Below are 12198 nucleotides of genomic sequence, written 5' to 3' on the forward strand. Positions count from 1 at the left end.
AGAACAACTGAGCTCCATTACTTTGAATGGTTTCAGGGAAGCTCTAGAATTCAGAACTATTTCAGTGTAGGTCTCATCTCTCCCCATCTGAATCACATGTCTGTAGCTAGAAGAGGGATGTATCTCGCCTCTCATCACTCCTCTATGTCTGTGGCCGTTCATTCATTATTCACACCTCCGTTTAGAGGACATTCCTGATTTCCTGATTAATAGCATTCCAATTGATGATGCGTTGATTGATTAATTGAGCTCCTCTCTCACCTGCCATCCTTAATGGATTGATTACATTAAGACTGAGTGACTCATTTATCGATCAGCATCATGTTCCATTAAAATATGAATATGACACTACTGCTGCTGAGTTTAGTAGAGGAATGAGCTGTCATGATACCATACCTTATCACGTCTCTCTTCTCTCTCTCCTCCCACTCTCTGTCTGTCCTCATCTTTCTGCCTCTCTCCCGATCTTCCTCTCTCTCTCTATTCCTCCCCTCTCTGTAGAGTACGTTTAAGTTTAAGTCGGAGAGTGACATCCACCTGGCGGAGCACCATAAGCAGGTCCTGTATGATGGGAAGCTGGCCAGCTCCATCTCCTTCACTTACAACGCCAAGGCTACAGACGCCCAGCTCTGCCTGGAGTCATCGCCCAAGGAGAACGCCTCCATCTTCGTCCACTCACCCCACGCCCTCATGCTACAGGTTAGTCTCACTACATGTCCTTATAATACACGTACAGATGCCGTCAAATATATTGGCACCCTTGCACTTTACAATGCAATACAATACAGTGCAATGGAGCAGAATGATCTGTTTTCTCTTTCCAAAAACTTTGAATGGCTATTTTTACCCAAAAGGTTTTTGAATTTCAACTTATTTTAGAAGAAATAGTGAACCGTGCAAGGGTGCCAATATATTTGACCGCAACTGTAAGTCTCACCCCATGTCCTTATAAAATAGGTTAGTCTTGCCTCATGTCCTTATAAAATAGGTTAGTCTCGTCTCATGTCCTTTTAATCCACATATAATGAAGTTATAGTAAACTAACACTGTATTGTTCCCTGCTAGGATGTGAAGGCCATAGTGACCCACTCCATCCACAGTGCCATCCACTCTATAGGAGGAATCCAGGTGCTGTTCCCGCTCTTCTCCCAGCTGGACTACCATCAACCCAACGACCAGTACAACTACCAGCACCATGAGACCCAGCTGGAGACTACCGTCTGGTAAGTATCTGTCCCTTTGTTCTGTCTCTGTCCCCTTTCCCCTGTTCCTTTTCTCCACTCTGGGGACTACCGTCTGGTAAGTATCTGTCCCTTTGTTCTGTCTCTGTCCCCTTTCCCCTGTTCCTTTTCTCCACTCTGGGGACTACCGTCTGGTAAGTATCTGTCCCTTTGTTCTGTCTCTGTCCCCTTTCCCCTGTTCCTTTTCTCCACTCTGGGGACTCCCATCTGGTGAGTATTTGTCCTTTCTCTGTCACCTGTCCCCGGTCCCTTTTCCCTATCTGAGGACTACAATCTGGTGAGTACAGGAAGTTTCATCAAGTGAGGGTCTGAGTCTTCTACTATGAGAATGCTGAGAATCAACGTTCTAATTTACTCTTCCCTGCTGATCCTTGTCCTGAAGGTCCAGCGTTGTCCTTGTCAGAGCCCCCCACCGAGCCCTGCTCCAATCAGAGCTCTGCCATAATCCTGATTTAGCTCAGTGACAGAGACCACACTGGGGAGATGCACACACAGCAGCTCTGAGCCAGGCTCTGCTCTGCCTAGAGCCCTTTCTCTGGTGCAGGCAGGGGCTAAGCCTGCTGGGTAGTGTAGTCCCAGCCCTGAGTTAAGCCTGCTGGGTAGTGTTCCAACCCATACCAGCCATGCCAGCTAGTGAACTCTGAGTGACTGTAGTGGTTCTGCTGCCTGTTCCGGTGAGTCTACCTCTAAACTAACTGATGACTCATGTTGGTCCTCAGCATCTTCAGCAGGTACTGCAGTGTAACAGATGATGTGTGTTTTCAGAAGGTATCTGAGAGAGGATTTGTGTAATTAGTATACTCTGGGGGATGAATCAAGGGACAGATAGTGTGTCTGATGTAGTTTATCTTACTCCATAATAATGTATATAAATGCTATAGGCTGTTAAGCATATCCGAAGGATATAGCAAGATAGCGAGTCTTCGTATCACCACATGGAATACTATAATTACATGTGGCTGTCTAAGGTAACCATTATGCAATTCCTGATTTTACGGATACTATGAGCTAATTCTTTACCATCAACGTTTCAGCATCTATAAATTGAGTTTGCATCCCTTTGTTAAGGCTAAGTTAGGACCCAAACATATACTCTGGGTTGTGTAATTAACTCTACAATTTAGGATTTACCAATAGTCCTACTAAATTGTGAACGTAAATTAAATTAAACAGTTAATCTATAAATGAGGAATGCACTTACTCAAATCAGATGTATTAGTCACAAATGAATTCACTCAAACACTCAAAGCAACTAGTGTACATGATACAGAATTAAACAGAGTAAATGTCTACCACAAATAGACGTACATCTTTACATGGGTGTTTTAGATTCTACTTTTTATTTTAGAGGTTATTCTGTCTGTACACACATGGAGCTTGCAAACAAGGTCTCGATGAACCTAAAGAGACTCCGACCTTTTATCCTTGGATAAACTGAAACTCAGCCCCCAACAAGGGCATCATACCCGGATTCTAATCTAGTTATGAAACTCATAGATATCAATGTAACGACAGGACTCCAGGAAGCTGCCCATCTGATAAGCGATCAGCCCATCATACAATTCTGACCAGTCTCTCTGAAAAGACATCAACCAGAACACGTACTGTACAACAAGACATATCAAACTGAAAGCGGATTAGCGAGTGTCATAGAGAGCCTCTGTCAGACTGCCAAGACACGGTCACTCTGTCAGGACAGGCTTTAACTGAGAGACTCACTACAAAGACAGTAACTGACCGCAATGCAGAAGTAAACAGCCCCTCCACTTCTTCTCAGAGAACACCATGTCTTTAGGATTAGAGGCTGATAAAAGGACTAGCAGATGGGCTGGGGCTAGAAGATGAGGTTTGTAGCTGGGGCTAGGAGATGAGGCTGGGGCTAGAGGAGATGGCTGGGGCTAGGAGATGAGGCTGGGAGCTGGGGGGTTAGGATCTACAGTCTCCAGCTGATTGCTGATTTCCTCAGAAGATGAAGATATCCTCCTCTGTCTATCTCCAATTCTGCTGCTGCCTTATAAAATGTTCCCTTTCTACTACCTGACTGTTAGGATCTTAGAGGAACAGGGTTTACCTAAAGATGGTAGAGGAGCATCTACACTAGTGAGACACAAACAGCCTTAGGACCACCATAATGTATGACATAATGGTGGTATTTAACAGTGGAGGAGTAATTTATCTGTATTTTGACACATTTAGCTTTTTATGTCAGCACACTTGCACACCACCTGATGTATGTGTCTGTTTCCTTATAAACCTGTGTGTGTTGCAGTGCCACCCTCCTGGTGTTCCTGGTTGACCTGTTGAAGAGCTCGGTGGCTATGCAGGAACAGATGCTGGGAGGGAAAGGATTCCTTGTAATCGGGTTTCTGTTGGAGAAGGTAGAAACTCTAACCTAAACCCTATAACACGCTGGAGATAAGGCATAGACTCTTTGTCATCTTCCATTGTTTTTTATGTATTGACTGCTTTGCTGTGATGTTGTGGCTACAGTATATGGGTTTTTAATAATCTAATCAATTAAATCAATCAAAATCAATTAAATCAATACATCATACGTTGTACCTCAAATAGCACGCTATTCCCCATATAGTACACTATGTTAGAACAAAGCTACAGGGTTTGGGTTGGCCGAATAGGGCTCTGGTCAAAAGGTAGTGCACTACATAGGTAGTAGAGTGCAATTTCAGTTTACCCGTTCTTACTTCCTATGGTGTGCCTGGCAACAGCTGATGACAGTTATTTAAAGATATTCTCCTTTCAACCAATGTCCCTCAATATTTTCTTTAGTTCAAAAGCCTCTTTACTCCTCACTCTGGGCAAAGGATATCAGAGGAGGACCAGAAATAGATCCATGGTTCTGAAACAGACAGGGACACAACAGGGCATCAGCCAACCAGTCAGACAGACTCTTTAATGCTGTTTGAAACATGGAGCCCAGTAGCCCTCAGATGGATAGGATCAAACCACAGATCAAAGAACAGAGCAGAGAGGCACAGAGGTGAGGAAGAGATTTGGAAGAAGAATCCACTTTCTGTTTTGAAGGGTATGTAGCCTCACTGCTTCCCCAGCCAGCCACTGTCAGGCTGTGTCCTAAATGGCATCCTATTCCCGACATAGTCCACTTCTTTGGACCAGAGCCCTATGGGCCCTGGTCTAAAGTAGTGCACTTCACTTTTTAAGGAAAATGCTGCCTTTTTGGACGCAGACAGACTGTCCTGTAGCATCCTGACATCTATCCACCGGAGTCCAGCAGAGCCCAGAGCTCAGGGCCAGGAACAGGTGGCTGTAACAGGGGCCAGACGGTGGAAACAGTTTATCCCTCTCTCTCTCTGTCTCTCTCTGTCTCTCTCGCTTTCTCTCCTCTCCCTCCAGCTGCCAGCACTCTCACACTCACACCATCCTGCCATCTGGTTCAGATCTGTTTATACCACAGCTAGAATATTAGGAGAGACTACCTCTACCTGGTCAGGAGACATGTGACAGAAAGACAGCAGGACTCTGAGTCTGGATGCTCAGTCAAATGCTCTCAGACTTTGCTTGTTTGGTGAAATGTCTATACATTCCAGTTGACTACTTCAAAATAGTGAAACTCCTCAATGGCACTGCCCATGCTAAAACGGGCTTTGTGGAAAATGAACCCTCTATCCCAACTCTATGGTTGGCTTACAGTTATATGTTATTGAGACATTGATTGACTGGTTGATTGATTGAGTATCCAGTGGTCTGACCAGTCCCTGTGCCTCCAGTGCTCCAGGGTCCACATCACACGTGCGGTCCTTGAGCAGTTCCTGTCCTTCGCTAAATACCTGGACGGGTTAACCCACGGAGCGCCACTCCTCAAACAGCTCTGTGACCACATACTGTTCAACGCAGCCATCTGGATACACACCCCTGCCAAGGTAAGCCCTGCCCCAACACCCCCCCGCCAAGGTAGACCTTGTCCCCCATAAAGATGAGCCCCACCCAAACTGGTTCTACTGGGTCCAGGTAGCTCCATGGTAACCCACCTGAGTTCTGACTCACTGAAGACTGTTTAGAGCATTACTCACTTCTACCATGATCCATTATGTAACACAACATATTTTAGGGTCCTGATATTAGTGGATATTTTCTCCTCCGAATTAAAGGCTTCACCACTGACTGAGGTTTACTGCCTGCTGTCACCATCAGCTCCTCAACCCTGAGAAGTATTGAAATGTTATAGACTGAAAATACATAATGACCCGTGAAGTAGTGGATGAGGCGGATCAGAGGAGCTGGGTTGTGTGGAGAACCCATTCTCCTCACTGGCACCGCCGCTGGTGGCTCTTATGAATAAATACATAACGGTTGTGGGGAAATGTCTCAGGAGTTGAGGTAGAGAGAGTCTCTGGAAGTCAACCTCAGACCCCTCCCTCATACACTTCTCTCACATGGAGCACATAGAGCGAGAGGGGCAGACAGAGGTAACACACTGGATTAGAGCACTTTTAGATATCTCCTCTCTGTTAGATGGAATAAAAGATGTAGAGGGACTGTGTGGGATTATTGTCCAGTCAAATGCTAATTACAGAGGCCGTATTAATGAGACTGAACAGAGCAGAGCGGAGATGGAGAGAGAGGAGTGGAGAGGAAATAAGAGGGGAGTGATGAGAGGAGACTGTTATAGTGTGTTCTAATAGAGTGGAATGTGGGGTCAGCCACAGCAGCCTGTCTCTCTCTTCTACACCTGCAGGGAGGATGATGGGCTCAGGTCTGCTAGGACCTCTTTAATACAGCATTCACTTAATATGACCAGTTCACAGCCTTAATATTATACCTTAAGCAGCCTGGAGTAGGTTATAAAGATTATACCTGACAGCTATATGTAGAATCACTGGGTATAGGTTAATTGTGTGTGTGTGTGTGTGTGTGTGTGTGTGTGTGTGTGTGTGTGTGTGTGTGTGTGTGTGTGTGTGTGTGTGTGTGTGTGTGTGTGTGTGTGTGTGTGCGTGCGCGTGCGCGTGTGCTCTCCCCTCAGGTCCAGCTCTCACTGTACACGTACCTGTCTGCAGAGTTTATCGGCAAGGCAACCATCTACACCACCATCCGTCGTATTGGGACAGTGCTGCAGCTGATGCACAGTCTGAAGTACTACTACTGGGCCTGCAACCCTGAGGCCAGCAGTGCCATTACACCTAAAGGACTGGGTAAACACACACACACACCACTCACACACCACAGGTCCAGAGATGACAGGCATCTGCTCTCTGTGTAGTAACAGGCTGCCATGAGGCGGCTGTCTGCTGTGTTGGAAGTCAAAGTCACCCTGAACTGTCATGTCATCTTCCTCTCTCAGCTTTTTCTCTCTGAAACTATTCAGAAGGCTCAGAGGCCCGGGTTCTGATACAGGCCTATATGGTTGGAAGCAGTACTGTATATATCCTACAGGTCAGGTTAGAACAGTGCTGATAAACCAGGTCTGTCTCTTAAATAGCTTCCTCTAGGGCTCCAGGCAAAAGTAGTGCACTATGTAAGGAATAGGGGGCCATTTGGACGTAACCACAGGAGAGAAGTGCAGTTTATTCCACAGAGGAAGTAGATGTGTATTAACTGTGTAATGAATAGTTGATGCAGCAGCTTAGCCTTTATTAACAGAGTTCACATGGTTAATGGTTTCTCATGAAGCCCAGAAAACAACAAACACCATGACCATTAATCAGCAGTAGGGTGGATACATTTGCCAGAGCTACAGACCAGTCCTATATGAAATATTGAGCAGAGCTACAGACCAGTCCTATATGAAATATTGAGCAGAGCTACAGACCAGTCCTATATGAAATATTGAGCAGAGCTACAGACCAGTCCTATATGAAATATTGAGCAGAGCTACAGACCAGTCCTATATGAAATATTGAGCAGAGCTACAGAACATGTATATCTGAAGTAGGATACTGAGTGTGTTTGTCTGTGGTAGGGAGAGTTATATATAGACAGCTCTGGAACGTTCTGCAGTGTTTCTACTCTGATCTGGGGAAGGGTTTGGACACTCCGGGCTGTTTAGTTTTTCTGCTTTTACTGACGTTGATGAATAATAGATATTGTGTCATAGATTGCTTGTTTTGGATTGTCTTACTAACATCATGGCCTGTGTTGCTTTAGTACGTGTTGCAGAACAGTGAGACAAACAGTACTAGTGTATAAGATATTTGTTGGACTTAGTAGCCATGTTCTGTTTGTTGGACTTAGTAGCCATGTTCTGTTTGTTGGACTTAGTAGCCATGTTCTGTTTGTTGGACTTAGTAGCCATGTTCTGTTTGTTGGACTTAGTAGCCATGTTCTGTTTGTTGGACTTAGTAGCCATGTTCTGTTTGTTGGACTTAGTAGCCATGTTCTGTTTGTTGGACTTAGTAGCCATGTTCTGTTTGTTGGACTTAGTAGCCATGTTCTGTTTGTTGGACTTAGTAGCCATGTTCTGTTTGTTGGACTAGCTATGTAGCTATGTTGTTTCTCTTCAGTCAGGGTCGTTCAACTAGACACAGCAGAAAACACATCTACTCCGTCCTAGTAGAGATCACTCTTTGAAAGATCATGGTGATGAACCTTGTCTGCTGAGACATCTGTTGGGTGATGTGTGTGTAGAATATAATCCATATTTGTGAAACAGACCATCTTTCTAGTTTCTAGTTCATCTTCCTGGTAATGTGTTCTTTAAATTAATAGAAGTGTAAGTCTGCGTCCTGTTCAAAAGTACTACACTACAAAGGGAATAGGGTGCCATTTGGGATGTAGACAGTGTTTTGTTGATGGTTCTAGAATCCCAGTGGGAGAAATGGAAGAGAGGAACGGTATAGTTGGTAAAATACTGAGGACGGTGTCCTCACCAGAACCTGGAGGTAATTTTATCGTCCTTCTATTTCCATTTAGACCTGGCTTTCATTTGTCTCAGACGACTGTGGTGTTGCCTCTAGATGGGGAGAGATGGAATGGGAGGGAGAGAGATGAAGAGAGAGGGAGATAGGGAGAGAGCTAGTAGATACTGCAATCAAGTGTTCAATTATAAGAACAAAGCAATGGTGGTTGGAACAGAGCTGGTGCAGGTATGCTCTGGGTACATCCCAAATGGCACCCTATTCCCTATATAGTGCACTACATTTGACCAGGGCCTGTAGGTCAAAAGTAGTGGACTATGTAGGGAATAGGGTGCCATTTGGGACGCAACCCCACTTTGTCTCTGGAAATGTTGCTGCTGGTTTCTCTGGGAGTCTGTAAATAGAGAGCCATCAAATTAAACCAATGCATCATCCTCTCACACATAGCCACTGCAGTGCAGGCTCAATTTCTCTCAATCCCTAACATACGCTCGCACACACACAATCTATCGCTCTCTCTCGCTCTCTTTCTATTTTGCTCTGTCTTTCTCTTTTGCTCTGTTAGACACGCACTCTGTTGGTCCTGCTCCTCTTATGTAGTCACATACTCTGAAGTCAAATTTCTAATTTCAGGTCTCCACACTCCCAGCGTCTGGAACTGATCCATTTGGATAAGAGCCGTAACAATATTGTCTACATTCCAAATGACACCCTATTCCCTATATAGTGCACTACTTTTGACCAGAGCCCTATGGTGCACTATAAGAAATAGGGTGCCATTTTGGACGCACACCATATTGTCTAAACTTGAGCAGGGCTGAGAACCTGTGTATCCTCACAGTGAAAACATAGAGTATTGATCAACCCTGTGAAATATTATCCAACACTATTACTGCCTGCTTTATCTGAACCAAGTCAAGGGTGAAAGTGAAATTAGGTCAATTTCCTAAGTCTCTATAATAAAATGTGTATATGAAGCACGCTCTCATGATTGCTATGGATTAATTACCAGTCCAGTCACACTGACTCACTGTAGCGAGGAGGAGAAAGTGGATTTCTGCGTTAATAACATAAATCATTTATCAATGAAGTGAACCTTATCCTCCTCCTGCCCAATACCCTGCGGGCAGGTGGACTGAACCAACCAATGAGAGCCTGAGAATCAACAGTTGTGACTAAGTTCGATTCCGCATATGGATGCAGCTGTGTTGTTAAGGATGCTGTTATCTAGCGACATGTTCTGTCCCTGTACTGTGTTCTCAGATGGCTTCTATTAATCAGTGTCACAAGGAGCTGAGGGAGCCTGTGTTGAAGGGGTTCCATTGATTTCTGAGGGGAAATAGGACAGTCAGATGTTGGGTTAAATTGTGTCTGACAGCAGAGGACTATCTTCACTCTGGAGATACGTTCTTGTGTGTAAATTAATAGCTATGTGTTATCGATCTCTCTGTGGCAGCAACCTGTCCACGTACACTATATATACAAAAGTATGTGGACACCCCTTCAAATGAGTGGATTTGGCTATTTCAGCCACACCCGTTGCTGACAGGTGTATAAAATCGAGCGCACAGCCATGCAATCTCCATAGACAAACATTGGCAGTAGAATGGCCTTACTGAAGAGCTCAGTGACTTTCAACGTGGCACCAGCATAGGATGCCACCTTTCCAACAAGTCAGTTCTTCACATTTCTGCCCTGCTAGAGCTGCCCGGTCAACTAATTGCTGTTATTGTGAAGTGGAAACGTCTAGGAGCAACAACGGCTCAGCCTCGAAGTGGTAGGCCACACAAGCTCACAGAACGGGACCATCGAGTGCTGAATCGTCTGTCCTCGGTTGCAACATTCACTACCGAGTTCCAAACTGCCTCTGGAAGCAACTTCAGCACAAGAGTGTTCATCGGGAGCTTCATTAAATGGGTTTCCATGGCCGAGCAGCCTCACACAAGCCTAAGATCACCATGCGCAATGCCAAGCGTCGGCTGTGGTGGTGTAAAGCTCGCCGCCATTGGAGCAGTGGAAACGCTTCACCATCTGGCAATCCGACGGACTAATCTGGGTTTGGCGAATGCCAGGAGAACACAACATGCCCAATACATCATAGTGCCAACTGTAAAGTTTAGTGGAGGAGGAATAATGGTCTGGAGCTGTTTTTCATGGTTCGGGCTAGGCCCCTTAGTTCTAGTGAAGGGAAATCCTAACGCTACTGCATACAATGACATTCTAGACGATTCTGTGTTTCCAACTTTGTGGCAACAGTTTGGGGAAAGCCTGAACCCCATCAAACACCATTGGGATGAATTGAAACGCCGACTGCGAGCCAGGCCTAATCGCCCATCATCAGTGCCCAACATCACTAATGCTCTTGAATGGAAGCAAGTCCCTGCAGCAATGTTCCACCATCTAGTGGAAAGCTTTCCCAGAAGAGTGGAGGCTGTTATAGCAGCAAAGGAGGGGCCAACTCCATATTAATGCCCATGATTTTGGAATGAGATGTTGGACGAGCAGGTGTCCACATACTTTTGGTCCTGTAGTGTATTTACTCTACGAGCTCACATACAATATGTCTTAAAACCACAGAGCAGAGTGAAGTTAATGATAATGGATGTATCAGAGCCTAGTGCTGGGCTGCAGCTGTAATCAATAACCAGCCGTCTGTAACGTGTCCTCTCATATTTGATCACTCATCTGGGTCGGGCAGTGTTATGCATACAGCACCGTGTTCACTTGTACTGCTCTCTGTAGATTTCTGATAGCGACAGATCGGCTCTGAGATGTGAAGTCAACATCAGACGTGTGTGTGTGTTGATCCCTGTGACTCGGTCTGTGTTTGTCCTCAGATGGTCCAAGGCCCACCCAGCAGGAGATCATCTCTCTCAGGGCTTTCATGTTGCTGTTCCTCAAACAACTCATCCTCAAGGTACTGCACATAAACACTCACACATCCATTCCAAAACAAAAACAGTTTGTTTATTATCTCCCCCAGAGAAAGGAACCATGGGTAATTGCTCTGGAACCATAATGTCCAATCAGCATGCAGGTTCAGGTCCGTCCGTGTTGTTGTGTTCAAATCATTGCTTAGCTTCAACAACATGGCAGCAGGCTCCATTTCTGCAACAAATAGGCCTGCAGCCCGAGGCCACTACAGAAATAAGCAGAATTTAAACAACGGAGTGAAAATAAACTGGCTACCAATAAAAAATATCTACCATTCTGTACAGCATCAGCTACATACACACACACACATGCACAGGCACGCACGCACGCACAGCTCAAACAACAATTAACTTCCAATCTGTTCCTGCAGAGATTCTGGTTCCTCATCAGAAGTGTTTAAACGTTACATCACTGTAAAGTCTCTGAACAACAGGAGACTGGGGAACAAACACTGAACGTGCTGCAGTATTATATTCATCTCACAAACATTTGTCAACTGGTTTCAAAATGAGAATTATTATCCGTCAACAGCTTAGCTCAGCACTGGCATTGATTAACAGTGCCTAGGTCTATCTCCTGGATACTGGCATTGATTAACAGTGCCTAGGTCTATCTCCTGGATACTGGCATTGATTAACAGTGCCTAGGTCTATCTCCTGGATACTGGCATTGATTAACAGTGCCTAGGTCTATCTCCTGGATACTGGCATTGATTAACAGTGCCTAGGTCTATCTCCTGGATACTGGCATTGATTAACAGTGCCTAGGTCTATCTCCTGGATACTGGCATTGATTAACAGTGCCTAGGTCTATCTCCTGGATACTGGCATTGATTAACAGTGCCTAGGTCTATCTCCTGGATACTGGCATTGATTAACAGTGCCTAGGTCTATCTCCTAGATACTGGCATTGATTAACAGTGCCTAGGTCTATCTCCTGGATACTGGCATTGATTAACAGTGCCTAGGTCTATCTCCTGGATACTGGCATTGATTAACAGTGCCTAGGTCTATCTCCTAGATACTGGCATTGATTAACAGTGCCTAGGTCTATCTCCTGGATACTGGCATTGATTAACAGTGCCTAGGTCTATCTCCTGGATACTGGCATTGATTAACAGTGCCTAGGTCTATCTCCTGGATACTGGCATTGATTAACAGTGCCTAGGTCTATCTCCTGGATACTGGCATTGA

General features: G+C 45.1%; 1 protein-coding gene across 1 annotated transcript in view; it reads left to right on the forward strand.

The window, feature by feature from the left end:
• LOC120029212 (neurobeachin-like) overlaps window positions 1-12198 on the forward strand; it is a 327891-nt gene that overhangs the window by 81070 nt on the left and 234623 nt on the right. Inside the window, exons 9-14 of the mRNA XM_038974506.1 lie at window positions 502-699; window positions 1066-1223; window positions 3511-3619; window positions 4988-5140; window positions 6241-6409; window positions 10909-10988. Of these exons, the coding sequence (XP_038830434.1) occupies window positions 502-699; window positions 1066-1223; window positions 3511-3619; window positions 4988-5140; window positions 6241-6409; window positions 10909-10988 (867 nt within the window). The remainder of the gene's footprint in view (window positions 1-501; window positions 700-1065; window positions 1224-3510; window positions 3620-4987; window positions 5141-6240; window positions 6410-10908; window positions 10989-12198) is intronic.

Source organism: Salvelinus namaycush, chromosome 34 (assembly GCF_016432855.1).
Source record: "Salvelinus namaycush isolate Seneca chromosome 34, SaNama_1.0, whole genome shotgun sequence".
Taxonomy (NCBI): Eukaryota; Metazoa; Chordata; class Actinopteri; order Salmoniformes; family Salmonidae; genus Salvelinus; species Salvelinus namaycush.